The following is a 16,824-nucleotide window of genomic DNA, read 5'->3' as shown; positions in this document are numbered from 1 at the left end:
GAGGCCAACACAGCTACGCTCGCGACTCCTCCAACCTAATCTATTCAAGGCCTCCCTTTTTACACCCTTCAAGGAAGTTCCCATTTCCTTTAAATCTTTATTTATGACATCCTCCCAACCCATACAAGGACGACCTGCTTTCCGCGTAGCCCCAGACGGTTGCCCAAAAAGGACAAATTTTGGCAATCTGTCATCCTTCATCCGCAGAACGTGGCCTAGCCATCTCAACCTTTCTTTCATTATAGCCCTAGAAAGCGGGATTCAACCACGTTTTTCGTACAACCTACTGCTTGAAGTACGGTCATTCAGCCGGGTACCAAGAACAATCAGTAGGCAATTTCTCTGGAAAATATCTACTAAATTTTCATCTGCTTTTCGGAGCGCCCATGCTTCAGAGCCATATTTCACCACTGTCATCATTGTAGCTTCCAATATTCTAATCTTGGTTTGCAGACTTATATTTCTATTCTTCCAAACTTTTTTTAACTGTGAAAAAACACCCCGAGTCTTAGCTATTCTACTTTTAACATCTTCACTGCTCCCACCATCTTTAACTAATAATACTACCAAGGTAAGTGAAGCTGCCAACCTGATCAATATTTTATGGATTCCCTTGTGAGTAGTAAAGATTGTCGAAAAGTGATCAATTCTGACAAATTAAATGATTATACTATGACAAGTAGCTGCCTTCCACCTTCAGCTTGGTATAAACATTATTCTTCGATTTTCCGGTGATCAGCTATTCATTGCATTCTGTCTATACTCGGCTTCTTACCCCCCCCCCCTCCTCTTTAGTACAACGCTATCGCAACGCCATATAATGACTATATCTTTTTCTTCCCAAATTAATGCTGTAAAAAGTTTAAAGTCTGATTCAATAGATAAGGATGGTATTTCTAAGATACATATGCCGATTGATTACGCCCTCTTTATATCCTAACTTCAGCTTCTTTTTCAAATTTGTCTATGTACTTCAAGCGCACGCAAGAGTTTTCTGTGTGGCACTGTTGTGTTAATTTTGAAAGGGGAGAGGCACCGACTGATTGTTCCTGCTATCAACCTATTACTGTTTCTTGTAACATTGGCAAGGTTTTTTTTTTTAACATTAACATGCGCATAAGATTCTGTCTTCTTTACTGGTTGATAATTCTTCAAAGGGAAATGGTCTTTACATTTGTGCTTTGGATCTTTCGAAAGCATTTTATAATGTGGTCCATAATCAGCTCCTTTTTTCTCTGTATAATTATTGGGTCAATCTCTCTGTTATAATGTTCTTAGGTATTGGTCTTCAAATTATTTTCTTCAATCAAGATTTACACCAGATACTATTATAAGGGTACGATGAGGAGTTAGGCAGGGAGGTGTTCTGTCCCCTACACTTTTTAAGATTTGTATTTCGAGCGTGCTGGCTAAGATTTCAGGTACATGCTTTTTTGGTCTTGCGGATGTTTCTTATCTTGCGTATGCTGACGACTGGCTTCCGATTAGCCGTTCCAAAAAGGGTCTTTCCCAAATGGTCTCTATAGTTTCTGATACTTTTTCTGATATTGACCTTTCACTTAGTATAGATAAATTCGCGTTTCTTCCCTATAATTGTACTGCTGCTACTCCCTTTCACTGTAATAACTTCACTATCCTTCTTGTTGATTGTATTTGTTGGCTTGGTATCTCTATCACTAACATTCTTTCGAGCTTACGTCAGCGTACTGTTTGTGATATAAGTAGATCCGGATTGGCTATGCAAAGATTGTTGCAAACTCGTGGGAAGTACAATAGACGTGCGCTGGTTAAATTCTAATTTATGTGATCATTCTGTCCTTTATGCTTCAGGTCTTTTCCCTATTCTTAAGAAAAGTAATTTAAAAAGAATCCGGATAACCTATTTCAAATTTTATAAAATTTCCTGTATCTTCCACCTTGGACAAAAACACGGATTCTTGTTAGGGAATTCTCAGTTCCTGATATAACTTTAAAATTGGAGATTCTACACAGAAAACTCTCCAGTACAGCTTCTGCATGCCTATCCCCTCACCACCATCTTATCCGTTTCTCTTGTCGATTTTGTGTGTGTATTTGTTTTTCTCTTTGTGTTTTATTTAATCGTGCTCCACCGTATTTAATTTATGAATCGTGTGGGAGATATATAAATAAATTAAATTAAAATAGACCAAATAAACAATAACACCTATGCGTCTTAAAAATGCCCTGAAGAAACAAGTCTTGAACAAAAAATCATGAGAAAAAAACACGTCGAAGAAAAAATCTTGAAGAAAAAACAACTCAAAGAAAAAATCTTAAAAAAAACATCTTGAAGAAAAATTTGAAAAAAAAAACATATCGAAGAAAACCAATTGAAGAAACATCTCGAAGAAGAATATTGAAACAAAATACCGCGAAGAAATAAATCTTCATAGAAAATAGCCTAGTATCCAATAGCTTAAAAAAGTGTCAGTACCGGGATTCGAAGGGATAAGGCCTTTGCTAAATTCGGTGATACCACACTACCAGCCTTTGTATGAAGCCCAACTTTTGTCAAGCAGTTAACTCAAGATCAGGGATTCATTAAAGCTGCACATGTATTAGCACAAGGGTGCATCCAGGATTTTCGTTTGGGACGGGGGGTATTTTTCCGGGGATTTTAGAAAAAACTTGAAAAACGCATCAAAAAATTGTTTGTATGTATTTTTTGTCATATTTTTACGAGTCGGACAAAAAGCTCGGGGTAGGTGGGATCAAATACTGAACCCGTCCCCCTGGATACTGCCTAGCATTAGCATAACAGTTGAATTTTTCGAAACAAATACTATCATGAAAAAAAGCGTCACAACTATATCCCAAGTGTATGCCTAGATTGCATTATTACCTGAGGATCTTGCAAAAAGAGGATGTAAATGCATTATTTTGCTTACCCTCCAAATTTTCGGCTCGCCACAGCTCTTGGACCTCTTAATAAGTTTGATCAATGAAGATCGGAAATGGACGCTTAAGAAGCTATAAAGTACCGGGTTTGCTGCAGAGTTGACATGCCCAAACCACACAAAAAACTGCTGTATATATACAATCGACATTTTAGTAAAGTCATCGAAACTAGGTGAATCTAGTATCATATTAACAAGACTATAGGGCAGCCAGCACAGAGAAAAAACAGCTGCAAGAATCATGAGCGTCCGAGCTGCACGTCTTCTTGTTCGCAGCAATCTGCTGTCCCTATCTAATCCCAAATCGTTACCTGAAAAAAAATAAGCAACTTAGAATCAAGGGCTGCTCAGAAAGTTGGTTTTTAAGGAGGGGAGGTGAGACCGTAGTTTTGATTGAGGAAGGAACACATACTCTTCAGTGGTCGCAAGAAATGAGTAATTTTCTACAAACTTCATGGGATTTCTTTTGCATGACGCAAGACTTAAAACTGCTGTATATATACAATCGACATTTTAGTAAAGTCATCGAAACTAGGTGAATCTAGTATCATATTAACAAGACTATAGGGCAGCCAGCAAAGAGAAAAAACAGCTGCAAGAATCATGAGCGTCCGAGCTGCACGTCTTCTTGTTCGCAGCAATCTGCTGTCCCTATCTAATCCCAAATCGTTACCTGAAAAAAAAAATATGAAACTTAGAATCAAGGGCTGCTCAGAAAGTTGGTTTTTAAGGAGGGGAGGTGAGACCGTAGTTTTGATTGAGGAAGGAACACATACTCTTCAGTGGTCGCAAGAAATGAGTAATTTTCTACAAACTTCATGGGATTTCTTTTGCATGACGCAAGACTTAAAACTGCTGTATATATACAATAGTAAAGTCATCGAAACTAGGTAAATCTAGAATCATATTAACAAGACTATAGGGCAGCCAGCACAGAGAAAAAACAGCTGCAAGAATCATGAGCGTCCGAGCTGCACGTCTTCTTGTTTGCAGCAATCTGCTGTCCCTATCTATTCTCAAATCGTTACCTGAAAAAAAATATGCAACTTAGAATCAAGGGCTGCTCAGAAAGTTGGTTTTTAAGGAGGGGAGGTGAGACCGAAGTTTTGATTGAGGAAGGAACACATACTCTTCAGTGGTCGCAAGAAATAAGTAATTTTCTACAAACTTCATGGGATTTCTTTTGCACGACACAAGTTATAGTCAGCCAAATTTGACAAAGATTGTAAACATATGTAAATAAACGGTTTTTGAGCTAAAAGTTTTATTTGAAACGAAATTTCTATGAAGAAAATGCTCCCATCAAATAACGGTGCAGCTAATTATTTGAGAATACAATACTAATCTTAGAAGTTACCAGATTATTAAAATTACTAGAATATTCGGTACTAGTATCTATCCCTGTAAAAATAGAAAGCTAAATATTCTTATATACGGCTAGTGTATCACCTAAACACATCCAAAGTTATGCAAATTGGTATCCTGGGTTACTATGAGGGGGATCCAGCTCTTCTTTCCATTTAAACCCTAGAAGACCAAAAGTATGTAAAAGGTGAAAGAATTTCGGAGCTGTTGATAGCTTTCTTAGTTTTTTGGGGCGAAAAAGTTTTTTTTTCAAAAAATATATGCAGTGAATGAAAATTAAAGTTTATTGTAGACAGCTATTTTTAAGTTTCAATTAACTAAGTTTGTTCATTTTAGGCTTTATTAGTTTATCAGAAGTGTAAAAGCTGCAAACCAACTACTACAGAGGGCTCAGTAGATCCTTCTGGTGTTACGGAGGCGAAAGGCTGAATTCTCAAAAGTACAGTTTTACATTTAGATTTTCCAAAACAATGTGCAGAAGTATTTGGCAGTTAACATGAAAAATTTCATAAAAAGAAAAATCTTTCATTTAAATTGAACAGCAGCGACGAAGCTTAAAATAAACATAAATTATCCAGCATATGTAGGGAATTGCCGATTCCCTGTTCTTTACGCTGAAATTAGAGCGCAGCAAATGCAGTAAATTTTTGGCTGCAAGTATTTTATTGCCCGAATACCTTTCAAGATATACTACTACTACTAACTCACCGTAGCACCAATCTGTCTAAGGCCAACAATCAAATTATTCCTAAAGCACACTCCAGAACAGGAAACCCCGCCTGATTAAAATCTCATTGGTTCTCCTGTGGTCACACATATACTTTTAAGCCAGGAAAAAAAAATGAAACGTTAATTTCCACCTGCTTAGTTCTTATGTGTGAATTCAGACTGTAAAAAGAGTGGAAGTTTTTAGTCACTAGATTTTTCGAAGTGAACTCTCGGTTTCTCTGTGTGTATGGGTTTTCAGTATAAAAGGGCAATAAAACTAACCTTCTTTTAGTGATCCTGAATAAAAAAGTTTACAGCCTGTTGATGTATACAAAACAAGTACACAGAGGGTAGGAATCAAATAGATTATAAAAAAGAGACCAATTCCATATCCTTGCTGACTCATGTAAGCTGGCCATTTTTCGATACAATAAGCGACGTTTATGTCTGAAAAGACGAATTTTCCACCTGGAAAAAAAATCAGTCAAAAAAGGTGGACAAATCCATTAAATGGACAAATCCATTTAACCGTTAAAAGCGTGGTCAAAAAGAAAAATTGGGAAAGACACATGAAGCTGGATAAGAAAATTGACTTCACATGAAATTTGCTATTTTTCAGTACAATTAGTGTAAAATTCGGCAGCGCAGCCAAAAAAATAAAAGAAAAGGGAAGGGAGAGAGGGCTCTCAGGAAATTTCAATCGATTTCATTTACAATTTGAATGAAGGAAAAAGGTCGTGTCAATAAGAATCAATAACTCTAATTACGCTTACACCCATCATAATTCCAATGGAGCCTGCTCACTCTATAAAACAGTTCGTGGTAACGAACTGTAGTAAGGAGCGTCCCGGCTCAATAGTAAACGAAACTCTAAAAAACGGAATTTTGATGCTAAAATATACATCAAAAGAATCAGATTTTCATGCTGATTTTAAATATATAAGTTTCATCAAATTTAGTCTTTGTCATCAAAAGTTACGAGCCTGAAAAAATTTGCCTTATTTTAGAAAATAGGGGAAAACACCCCTTAAAAGTCACAGATTCTTAACGAAAATCACACCATCACATTCGGCGTATCGGAGAACCCTATAGCAAAATTTTCAAGCTCCTATCTACAAAAATGTGGAATTTCGTATTTTTTGCCAGAAGACAAATCACGGGTGCGTGTTTATTTGTTTTTTTGTTGTTTTTTTTCCAGGGGTCATCGTAACGACAATGGTCCTAGAATGTCGCAAGAGGGCTCATTCTAACGGAAATGAATAGTTCTAGTGCCCTTTTTTTGGTTTTTTTTGTTTTGGGGTTGAGGGGAGGGGGCTATGTGGGAGGATCTTTCCTAGGAGAAATATGTCATGGGGGAACAGAAATTCAATGAAAAGGGCACAGGATTTTCTAAAATTACTATAAAAACAATGAAAAAATAAACATGGAAAATTTTTTTCAATTGAAAGTAAAGAGTAGCATTGAAACTTAAAACGAACAGAGATTATTACGCATATGAGGGGTTCTAAAAATACTTTAGCATAAAGAGCGAGGTATTTAGGAGGAGATAAATACCTCGCTCTTAATGCTATAGTATTTTTAGTATTTTTAAATATTTATTCTACGGCCTTTCTGATTCAGGGGTAATTCTTAAAGAATTGGGACAAAACTTACGATTTAGTGTAAAGAACAAGGTATTAACGAGGGTACAAACCCCCTCATATACATAATAAAAATTAAAGAATATAAAAGTTTGTTACGTAAGTTAATTCTTAAGTTACGTATATTTTTTACTAATAAAAAAATTCGTTAAAAATTAAAATTTATAGTTGCCTTTTTATATAACCGAAAAATTGCATGGCAACTAGGCCTCCTTCCCCATCCCTTATTTCTCAAAATCGTCTGATCAAAACTAAGAGAAAGCCATTTAGCCAAAAAAGGAATTAATATACAAATTTCATTTTAATAATTTATGTGTGGAGAGCCAAAATCAAACATGCATTAATTCAAAAACGTTCAGAAATTACATAAATAAAACTAGTTTTCTTAACTGAAAGTAAGGAGCGACATTAAAACTTAAAACAAACAGAAATTACTCCGTATATGAAATGGGTTGTCCCCTCCGCAATCCCTCGCTCTTTACGCTAAAGTTTGACTCTTTGCCACAGTTCTGCTTTTTAAAACAATTAAAAGCTTTAGCATAAAGAGCGAGGGATTGCAGAGGGGACAACCCATTTCATATATGGAGTAATTTCTGTTTATTTTAAGTTTTAATGTCACTCCTTACTTTCAGTTAAAAAAACTAGTTTTATTTATGTAATTAATATTAACCCTAAGACCTTTGACTAAGACCTAAGACCAACCCATTTCATATACGGAGTAATTTCTGTTCGTTTTGAGTTTTAATGTCGCTCCTTACTTTCAGTTAAAAAAACTAGTTTTTTTTATGTAATTTTGAGAAAGATTATGTTGGTAGGATAGGCTTCAGGCACCTGTTGCTTAGCGTCACACGAAAGTCTTCGAGCTGAGAGTCCACGGACATAGCCATGATTACATAGGATTGTTGATTGCATTGATATAATGATTTCACAGAATAAATCAGATTTACAACATAACTAGATGGGGTAAGACAAAACGTACGTCCAAAAAAATCAAAATCAATTTATGTTAAAATTATCGTAAAAGAAACTGTAACAATTACGGTCAAGTATGTTAATTGGAGGGGAAGGGAGGGAAGGAAGCGTTAGGCATTGTTGAATCTTAAAGAACAAAGTAGAAATTTACGATTCAAATAAAGGAGAGCCACTGTACTACAAAATGAAGGAAATGCTACAACCTTGACAAGGACAAGGACAACCTTGACAAGGACAAGGACAACCTTGACAAGGACAACCTTGACAAGGACAAGGACAACCTTGACAAGGACAACCTTGACAAGGACAAGGACAACCTTGACAAGGACAACCTTGACAAGGACAAGGACAACCTTGACAAGGACAATAGTGGACATGACAAGGACAACCTTGACAAGGACAATAGTTGAAATGACAAGGACAACCTTGTAAAGCTTGTCTACAAATCTCATCATAGGGGGGATGACCCATCGGAGGGGGAATAGTTTTTCTATTTTCACTTTATCCAAACTTAGACGCTTTTCAGAAACTTTTTGGATTGGTACATGATTTTTTGTGACAGATTGTGTCTTGGACAAGGTCTTGTGCGCTGTGCGAAATTTCAATTGATTTTATTCAGGTTTTCCGCATGACTCTTGTGTGCTGCAAAAAATAAGCCTTATGCTCTGCACAAAATTTAATTGATTTTATTCAGAGTTGAAGCATAACTCTTATGCGCTGTACAAACATAACTCTTGTACACTGCACAAAATTTGGACGTATTCTATCCAGGTTTGCAGCATGATTCTTGTGCGCTGCACAGAATAACTCTTATGACCCGCAACATTTTTTAAACTGATTCTACTCAGATTGCAGCATGACTCCTACAATGAAAGCTGTCAACCAGCGCATAATGATTCTCAACCCTAGCAGCAGCACTGCTATTTGTCTTACCATGCTAGTGGCTTTGTCATTCTATTAGCCATTCTATTTGTCATTCTATTCTATTATTACACTTTCGCAAGTTTAAATTGAATTCACTGGCAACATTGAATAAAAACTTCTCAATGCTCATCAGGACCTCAAAACATTCAGATTTTTTCAAAATTCTCTTCAGAATTTTCATCATTATTACTTTCCTGATTGTTTGGGAAGCTTTCCTGATTATTCCTGATTTCCATTATTATTTGGGAAGCGTCAGTCAGGTCAATGAATCTTCTTAAATTGCGCATCTTTTCGTGTTTTGTGTACATAACGGCGAAAATTCGGGTTTCAGCTCCAATATTTGGCTCCCTGTTGGAGATACCCTCCAGCATGGAGATACCAAACTATTCCGTTGCTTGATTTTCCGTCAATTCTAGCTTTTATTATCTTTTGATCTTTCGAATCCTTCTATACCAGCAAACTTGGTAATAAATATCACGTTCCAGTATTATTCATTCAAATAGGTTTACTCTTTAATTTTTATTTAATAAATAAAAAAAACTAGTAACGTCCTAGTATCTCAAGGTGAAGCACAACGGTGTAAACCAAGATAAACAGAAGCATTAGTAACTCGATATAAAAAAAAAAAATATCATAAATGATTCAAATCGCCATCAACCAAAAATATTGACATTTTTAATGCTAATAAAAGGCCTCTATCTTTTAGCATACTAGATGGGAAACTACAATTATTTATTAGATTCAGTATATTTTGAAATGCACTATATAGCGAAAAATAGCAGGATTTCAAGAAAACCTTATAAAACGCATCAAAAATTTTTATATCCACTTGAATTACTTTTTTACGAATCAGACATATTTCCAGGGGAGAGGGGGATCAAACCCGGTATCGTCCATGGATAAGGCCTTGCCAATAATATTAAAGCTTTGTAATGGGGCCTAAGAATCTTCCAAAATAAAATAAAGGCCTAACATCAGTCGTAAATTAAAGAAAAAGCATAAGATGATTGAAGTGTATAAGGTCTCATCATCATTGTCCTATCTCCAGTTTCCTATTTCATTTGTGAAGCAGATGTGGCGAGCCAAGATGACAAAATTCTCTGTGGCTTTGCGTCAGAAAATGTTGTTTCAGGCCATTTACTCAATGAAATTACCAGCAAATAAACAAAACGAAATGAAATTTCCTGATACTGAGCTCTTGCAAGCTCTTCAGGAAAAATCTTTCGACCCTATTTATTAGTAAATTATTGGTTCTCTCGACTAACTCGCCAGCTATGATGAACATACCGTTTGATGCGTGTTTTATGTTCTTCCATGCTAATACATACTATTAATCTACTAACCATACTACTAATCTGAATCCTCACAGATGCATCATAGTCCTCCCTAGTGGGACTAGATATGTCCTAAGGTATTTACAACGCTTTATTAATTTTGCTGGCTTGGCCTGTTTTTTGTAGTCTTTTTTTCCTCATTGACAGCTCTTTCATAATACCAAATAAAGCCAATTAAAAAAAATAAAGATGAATTCAAAATTAAGCCGTGAAAAAAAATCAAATAAAATTACTTAATTGACCTACAATCAAGCTCTTTCCCAAGAAAATTATGTCTCTTTTATCAGTAGGCTTTCATATCCTTTTGGGAATAGCTTATTACAGGGGAGCTATTGAGGACAAGATATATAAATTGAAAAAGAAGTGGAAAATCAAAAGAATTTACAGGCGGACGAGAATCTTATATTTTAAAAAAGGCTTTGATTACATCTGTGCAACTTTTGTATACGAAAAAAACAAAATTTTGTGGGAGAATGATTTTTTTTCATTTAAAGTGAACTCAAAAAACAGCTAAATAAAGCTAAAGATTTCGATAAGAAATTTTTTCTTTTTTTTCCCTTTGTGTGGGATATTATTCCAATTGAAATAAGAAATTTGAGTTGTCTGGCATCCTTCAAGGTTGTAATTAAGAGATTTTTCCTTGCAAAAGAATAGTATATTTGTATGTATATGTATGTAGTTTATATGTTTGTATGTAGTACTATGTAGAGTAGAGAAGACTGCCACCTGCTGCCAACAAACCCTTTGGGGCTTTCTTAGCAGGTGTTGCAAAGTGTTTTGTATATATTTTAAAAGTAAAAATTTTAAAATGATGAGTTCCTCGGTGGATATACCGCGAAGGAGCTAAGCCCTTCCTTAGCTGGAGCAAGAGAAACGTCACGATTGATATCTGATATAGAAGTATGCCCCTCGCAGACATCCTTCTCAAATCACCTTATCAATTCACAATGTTGGGAATAGCCAAGAGGAGAAACCAATAGATCGCTCCAAAAGTGATTGCAAGCAACGGACGCCGCAAAGGAACCTCAATGTTGTGCCTCAACAAGAAGAAGAATCTTAAAAAAAGCCAATTTAAAATATAAATGAGAGGTAAAAATTAAGTGGTTCAACCTCTTCAGTCTATTTTAGCTCAGTGGGCCACTTATTACGTTGTTCAAAAATAAAAATAAATAGAATTTTAGAAGTTAGTTGTATCTCTCCTTTTCGTACTGAATTGATTGGAGCCTATAATCTGTTTAATTTCTCGTTATCTATTTAATTTTATGTCTAACACTCTATATAATCTTTTCTATCTATACCTAAGTGACTTTTTTTCTCTGAGCAAGTCACTTGTATTTCTCACCCCTACTATACAGGCCAAGGAACCTTTGGGGGAATTGCTATCAGTGTATTTTTCTATCTGGAACAATAATCAACGAAAACTTGCAGCCAGAGATTTTTAGCCCAATATTTTGTAAAATTGAACCCAGAAAACACAATCCAAGAAACAAGCAGCTCAAATTACTCTTATTGAGGTTTCTCCGAGGTAAAGCTTGATCAAATATTTGGTTTTAAAATTTCCCAACAGAGGTTAACTCCTAAAGAGTAAATGGAAACCATCCTTCTCTTTGGATATTTGTCCTTAACAGCCCCTCGAATGAGCTCCTTCCTAGTTTGCACAATCACCCCTTCCATATGAAGTAGTCGGGATGGAAAATACATGGTACGTTCTTTACTCTTTATTTAATACACCTCGAATCTAATGAAATCTTCCCAAGTGATCACCTCGCAACAGGGCTCCTCAGAGGAATATACCCTTGCCTAAATGGCCTTCTGCGTATTAAATTCCTTAACCAGGCAAAGCAGTGCGCCTACCATAAGCTCTTTACCTCTTTGATAGGTGCAGCTTGTGATATACATGCCAATTAGTAAAGTCACCAAAAAATACATACAAAATGAGATTAGATCGATCCGATTAGAATCCAGCAAGCAAATGAAGCCTAAAAACAAACCTAGAACGATCCTATGATTCCCGAGCCAGAGACGGGTTGTGAAATATACTGCCTTATTGGTTTCTTGAATCAAGTGTAAATTAAAAGTCCTTCAAGCTTGCCCGGAACCCCTACATATAAAACAACCCCAAAGAAAAGAAAGAGAAGGAGGGAGAAATTACATTAAACTATCCTTCAATATTTCTTGATAACTGTATATTTACCTAAGAGTTCATTATACTAAAAAAAAAGTATTTGTTTTTAAATGACAAGTTATTTTATCAGCAGAAAAACTTTTTAAGATCAACTTGTAGCTAAGTATTTGACTAAGTATATATACAGCGATTGTCATCAGCAGAAAAACTAAAATATTAAAATTAAAACTAATATATTTATACAAAACAAAATAATTAACTTTCTGTTCATTCACTAGATATTTCTGAGAGAGGTCAATAATAGAGTTCGTTCAAAGTCTAAAGATATTACCTTCTTTTTTAATACTGCCTAAGCGTAAAATGAATTTCTAATGAAGGTGGCTTAAATTAGGTATTACCTAAATTAAGTATATAATTAGCTTTGTTTTCAATAAACCTATTATCCTCTAAATGAATCCCTTGAGGGAATTGTAGCCAAGTAATCAACGCAGTATTTGCACTAGATTTGCAATGGACTCATTTTTCAAATTTGGTCTGTTTTGGTGGACTTCTTTGGGCTGAAAAACCTCTTCCTGGCTAATTTATCCATTATGAGTTGCCTTCCCGTAGTAGCATAATATGCGTACACATAAATATATAATGAGTCGGAAGTAATAGGCATGAGTATGTCTGTGCAGGATTTTGACTCTAGTTGATTTCCAATTGCGGGAAACCATTCTGTCATTAGGAGGAGCCTACAGATGCATAAAGCCTCGATTCAACTGGAGATCCCGGACGCTTCTTGCTGTCCAGTCCTAGGCCATCTAAAGCACTTCGTATAGCCTTGAGAAGATGTGTCAGTCCCCTTCCTGCAATAGTTTCGGGACCATTGCTTTTCCTGTGGCCAAAATAGTTTCAATGATATAGAGCATATGGAAATTGGAACCTAGAATGTTATAACGGCAAAACAATAAGTACCGTATCGGTATTTTGACTGACAAACTCAGACGCTTTGAGCTGGACTTATTAGAAGTTTCAGAAGCTTATGTCCCAGGGTAAGGAAACATGAAATTAAGGAAGGGTTTGGGGAGGTATTAATAAAGTAATGCTAATTGTTCATTTCATGAGAAAAAAGGGTAGGGTTTCATTCATAGTAGTATATGCCCCTGTAGAACCGACTGATAGACATGGTAGTGACTCAGATGGATTTTACTTACAGCTCCAGGAACAAATAAACATGGTCTCAAGTAAGAAATATAGCGTTTTTATGAGATTTGAATGCCCAGGTTGGTAGAAATAGGGATATATGGTATCCTGGCCTGGGTAAATTTTTTGCAGCGAAAGAAAACAGTAACTGCTACAGAAAGCTACAACTTTGTAGGTATAACCATCTAGTTACAACCAATAAAGTATTTGGCCAATTAGCTAGGTAATACTATTCGTACAGAAGATGGGTTCAGTTAAGATGTTAACAGCAGAATAGCCAAGGCCCAGAGTGAAGAGTAAGAAGAATGAGAATAAGAAGATAAGTCTACGAACCAAGATTTGAATATTGAAAATCATAGTGACGACAGCGGTCAAGTAAGGTTCTGAAGCGTTGACGCTCGAAAATTGAAGAAGATTTGCTAAATGTTTTCCCGAAAAATTGCCATCGGTCGGTTTTGACTACCCAGCTGACAGAACGTAGCTCAAATCGTAGGCTTTACGAAAAGCGTGGTTCAATCCCGCTTTCTAGAGCTATAATGACAGTAAAGTTAAGATGGCTAGAGCACGTTTTGTGCGTGAAGGATTACGGAGTGCCAAAGATTGTCTAGGTAGGCCGACCGTCTAGGGCAAAAACAAAATCAGGTCGTCCTCGGTTGGGGTAGGAGGATGTCGTAAGAAAATATTTAAGGGAATGATGGTGTAAAGAGGGCGGCTTTGAATAGACTGGGATGGAGGAGGAGCGTACGCAGATGTGTTGGTGTCAGGTGGCTTGTTGCTGCAGTGAGTTGTTAAAGTAGTAGTAATACTATTAGTAGCAGTAGAGACTTCTTGAATTTCCTCTGTTGTAAATTTTTCACACTCTGGGGCTATCAGGAGCTATATCAGGCGTTCAATTGAAGGAATAACCTAATAAGATGTCTAAGCTTACCTTTGTTAATGATAGTAGGTCCGACGACTTTTCTTACTATCAAAATTGGGATAAATATAATAGAAGCGACCAGCCATATGCCAAAAATTACCTTTCTTGCGATTGCCTTATTGAATACCTATAAAATAAGAGACCATTCAGAAGATGCTTGTATTATTTTTATTAACTGGATGTCGCAAAGTTGCAAAAGAATATACTTTTTTTTATTTCTTTAGTTCCTAGTTCATTGTTTATTATTATTCCTGTTATTTTTTTTCGCTGCTCCGCTCAAGACATAGCTTCGCCCTTTACTTTTGTGTAGAGAACATGTTCTTTTTTATTTAATTTCTGTTCGCTTTTAATTTATTTCTGTAAAAATGGAAATTAACTAAGATAGAAGAAGAACTAAAAAATTTCTTGGAAATAATGATTAGGCAATCATAAACTACTAGTGATAATCATAATTACTATAAACTTTTAAATTGGTAATCATGAAATATTATGAAGGATTATAAGAGCCGTGGGGGAAGTATGGCGTTGGCTTCCCAAAACACATAGTTACTAGATTTTTCAACTATGCTGAACAAAATAGCTATCTCAAAATTTTGATTGGACTTGTTTGGAGAGTTGATGAGTGTGGGAAAGGGGCTGGTTGTCCTCCAATCACTTTTGATTCTTAGAAAGGTCACTAGAACTTTCAACTTCCAATCCAATCAATGTTAACATTCAAAGATATTGCTGAAACACCCTTTAAACAATCTGTGTGTACATACTATTTTACAATTTAATTCATCTTTCACATCATTCCTCAGATTATTAATTCATCATCATTTCCTTAATACATCATTTCCTCCGAGTTTCACTTCAATATCTTCAACCTTGGTAATGCTTGCTACAGAAGCAATAGCTGTAGTAGTATCAGTGGTAGTAGCTGTAGTGCTAGTAATAGTAATAGGATTAGCAGTAGTAGTGGCGTATAAACGTTGCATTTTGGTTAATTGATCTTCCCCCTTCAGTATTCCTTGAAAATTCCAACTTAATACCCTAATCCATTCCTGATACACGCCCTTTTGACAATCTACATGCACATAGCGTGTTTTGATTTGGTTCATATTTCCCCTCTATATTCTCTCAAATTTTCACTTAGTAGTAGTAATAGGAGCAGCAGTAGCAGCAGTAGTATTGTACTAGTAGTAGTAGCAACAGCAGTAGTAGTAGTAGTAGTAGTAGTAGCAGTAGTAGCAGTAGAAGAAGAAGTAGTAGTAGTAGTAGTAGTAGTAGTAGTAGTAGTAGTAGTAGTAGTAGTAGTAGTAGTAGTAGTAGTTGTAGTAGTAAAAGTAGTAGTTGTAATAGTAGCAGCAGTAGTAGTAGTCGTAGTAGTAGTAGTAGTAGTAGTAGTAGTAGTAGTAGTAGTAGTAGTAGTAGTAATAGTAGTAGTAGTAGTAGTAGTAGTAGTAGTAGTAGTAGTAGCAGCAGCAGTGGTAGTAGTAGTAGTAGTAGTTGTAGCGTGCAAATACTGCCTTTTGGCAAATTGTTCTTCCCCTTTTAGCATTCCCTGAAAGTTTCAACTTAATGTCCTAATCCATTCCTGAGATACCCATTTCCACCATCTTCATGCACATAGTGAGTTTTGATTTAGTTCAAATTTTCCCTCTATATTCTTTCAAATTTTCACCAATGATATTGCACTGCGCTGACAATGATATTACTTATATCCCTTTTAAAAACCTGCATGCATATAGTTTGTATATTTCATTGAAACTCCCCCTAACGTTGCGTAAAAGTTTCACCTTAATACTCTTAGTGTAATTAGTTACAGCCATCATAGTAGTTGTATTAATAGTATACATATAATACCTTCTGGTTAGTTCAAAATCCGCCATACCATACCCTAAAAGCTCCAACTTGATAATCTAAGTCGATTCTGAGATATTGCTGGTGCACTTATTTGAAAATTTGCATGCTCATAGTTCGTTTTTATTTAGTTCAATATGTGCCTAAACATTCCATGAAAGCTTCATCTTAACACCGTTAGCTTGCGTAGTCGCTATAGTTGTAGTAGTAGTAGCAGTATCATTAGTATACACATAGCACCTTTGGTTTTCTTCAACATTTCCCTCAACACGCATTGATAGTTTCAACTTAATATCATAAACCGTTCCGGAAGCATTACTAATACATCTTCTTGATAATCTGTAGGCGCATAGTGTGTTTTAAGCACTGTTTCAATATTTCCCAATACCTAAATACCCTTAATACCCTTAGCATTAGTAGTAGTAGTAGTAGTAGTAATGCCAGTAGCAATAGTAGTGGCAGTAGCGATAGTATTAACCTTAGGTTTGCTAGCAGTAGCAATAGCAGTAGCAATACTTTTGGCAGTAGTAGTAGTATTAGTCGAAGCAGTAATATTAGGATGCAAATATTGTCTTTTGGTTAGTTCCACATCCCCAACAACAAGCTCTGTAAGTTTCAACTTAACACACCAAATTGTTCTTAAGAAATTGTTGATACGCCCTTCTGACAACCTGCATACAGACGGCGTGTTGCGATTCAGTTCAACGTCCCCCCTCAATATTACATAAGAGTTTCACCTTCATACCCTAAGGAATAGTTGTAATAGTAGTCACAGTAGCAGTAGTAGTAGTACTAGTAGAACTAATTGTAAAACTAGTAGTAGTAGCCGTAATAATATTAGTACTAGTAGCGGCAATAGCATTAACACATTGCCTTTTGGTCAGTTGAACAT

General features: G+C 35.8%; 1 protein-coding gene across 1 annotated transcript in view; it reads right to left on the bottom strand.

Moving 5' to 3' along the window:
- The window catches only part of LOC136030822 (orexin/Hypocretin receptor type 1-like), a 165,864-nt gene that overhangs the window by 15,268 nt on the left and 133,772 nt on the right, over nt 1-16,824 (bottom strand). Inside the window, exons 4-7 of the mRNA XM_065709867.1 lie at nt 14,100-14,217; nt 5,274-5,459; nt 3,408-3,591; nt 2,910-3,249 (exon numbers count right to left, since the gene is read on the bottom strand). Of these exons, the coding sequence (XP_065565939.1) occupies nt 2,910-3,249; nt 3,408-3,591; nt 5,274-5,459; nt 14,100-14,217 (828 nt within the window). The remainder of the gene's footprint in view (nt 1-2,909; nt 3,250-3,407; nt 3,592-5,273; nt 5,460-14,099; nt 14,218-16,824) is intronic.

The sequence above is a fragment of the Artemia franciscana genome, chromosome 9 (genome assembly GCF_032884065.1).
Source record: "Artemia franciscana chromosome 9, ASM3288406v1, whole genome shotgun sequence".
In the NCBI taxonomy this organism is placed as follows: Eukaryota; Metazoa; Arthropoda; class Branchiopoda; order Anostraca; family Artemiidae; genus Artemia; species Artemia franciscana.
This window is presented reverse-complemented; position numbering and strand designations above follow the sequence as displayed.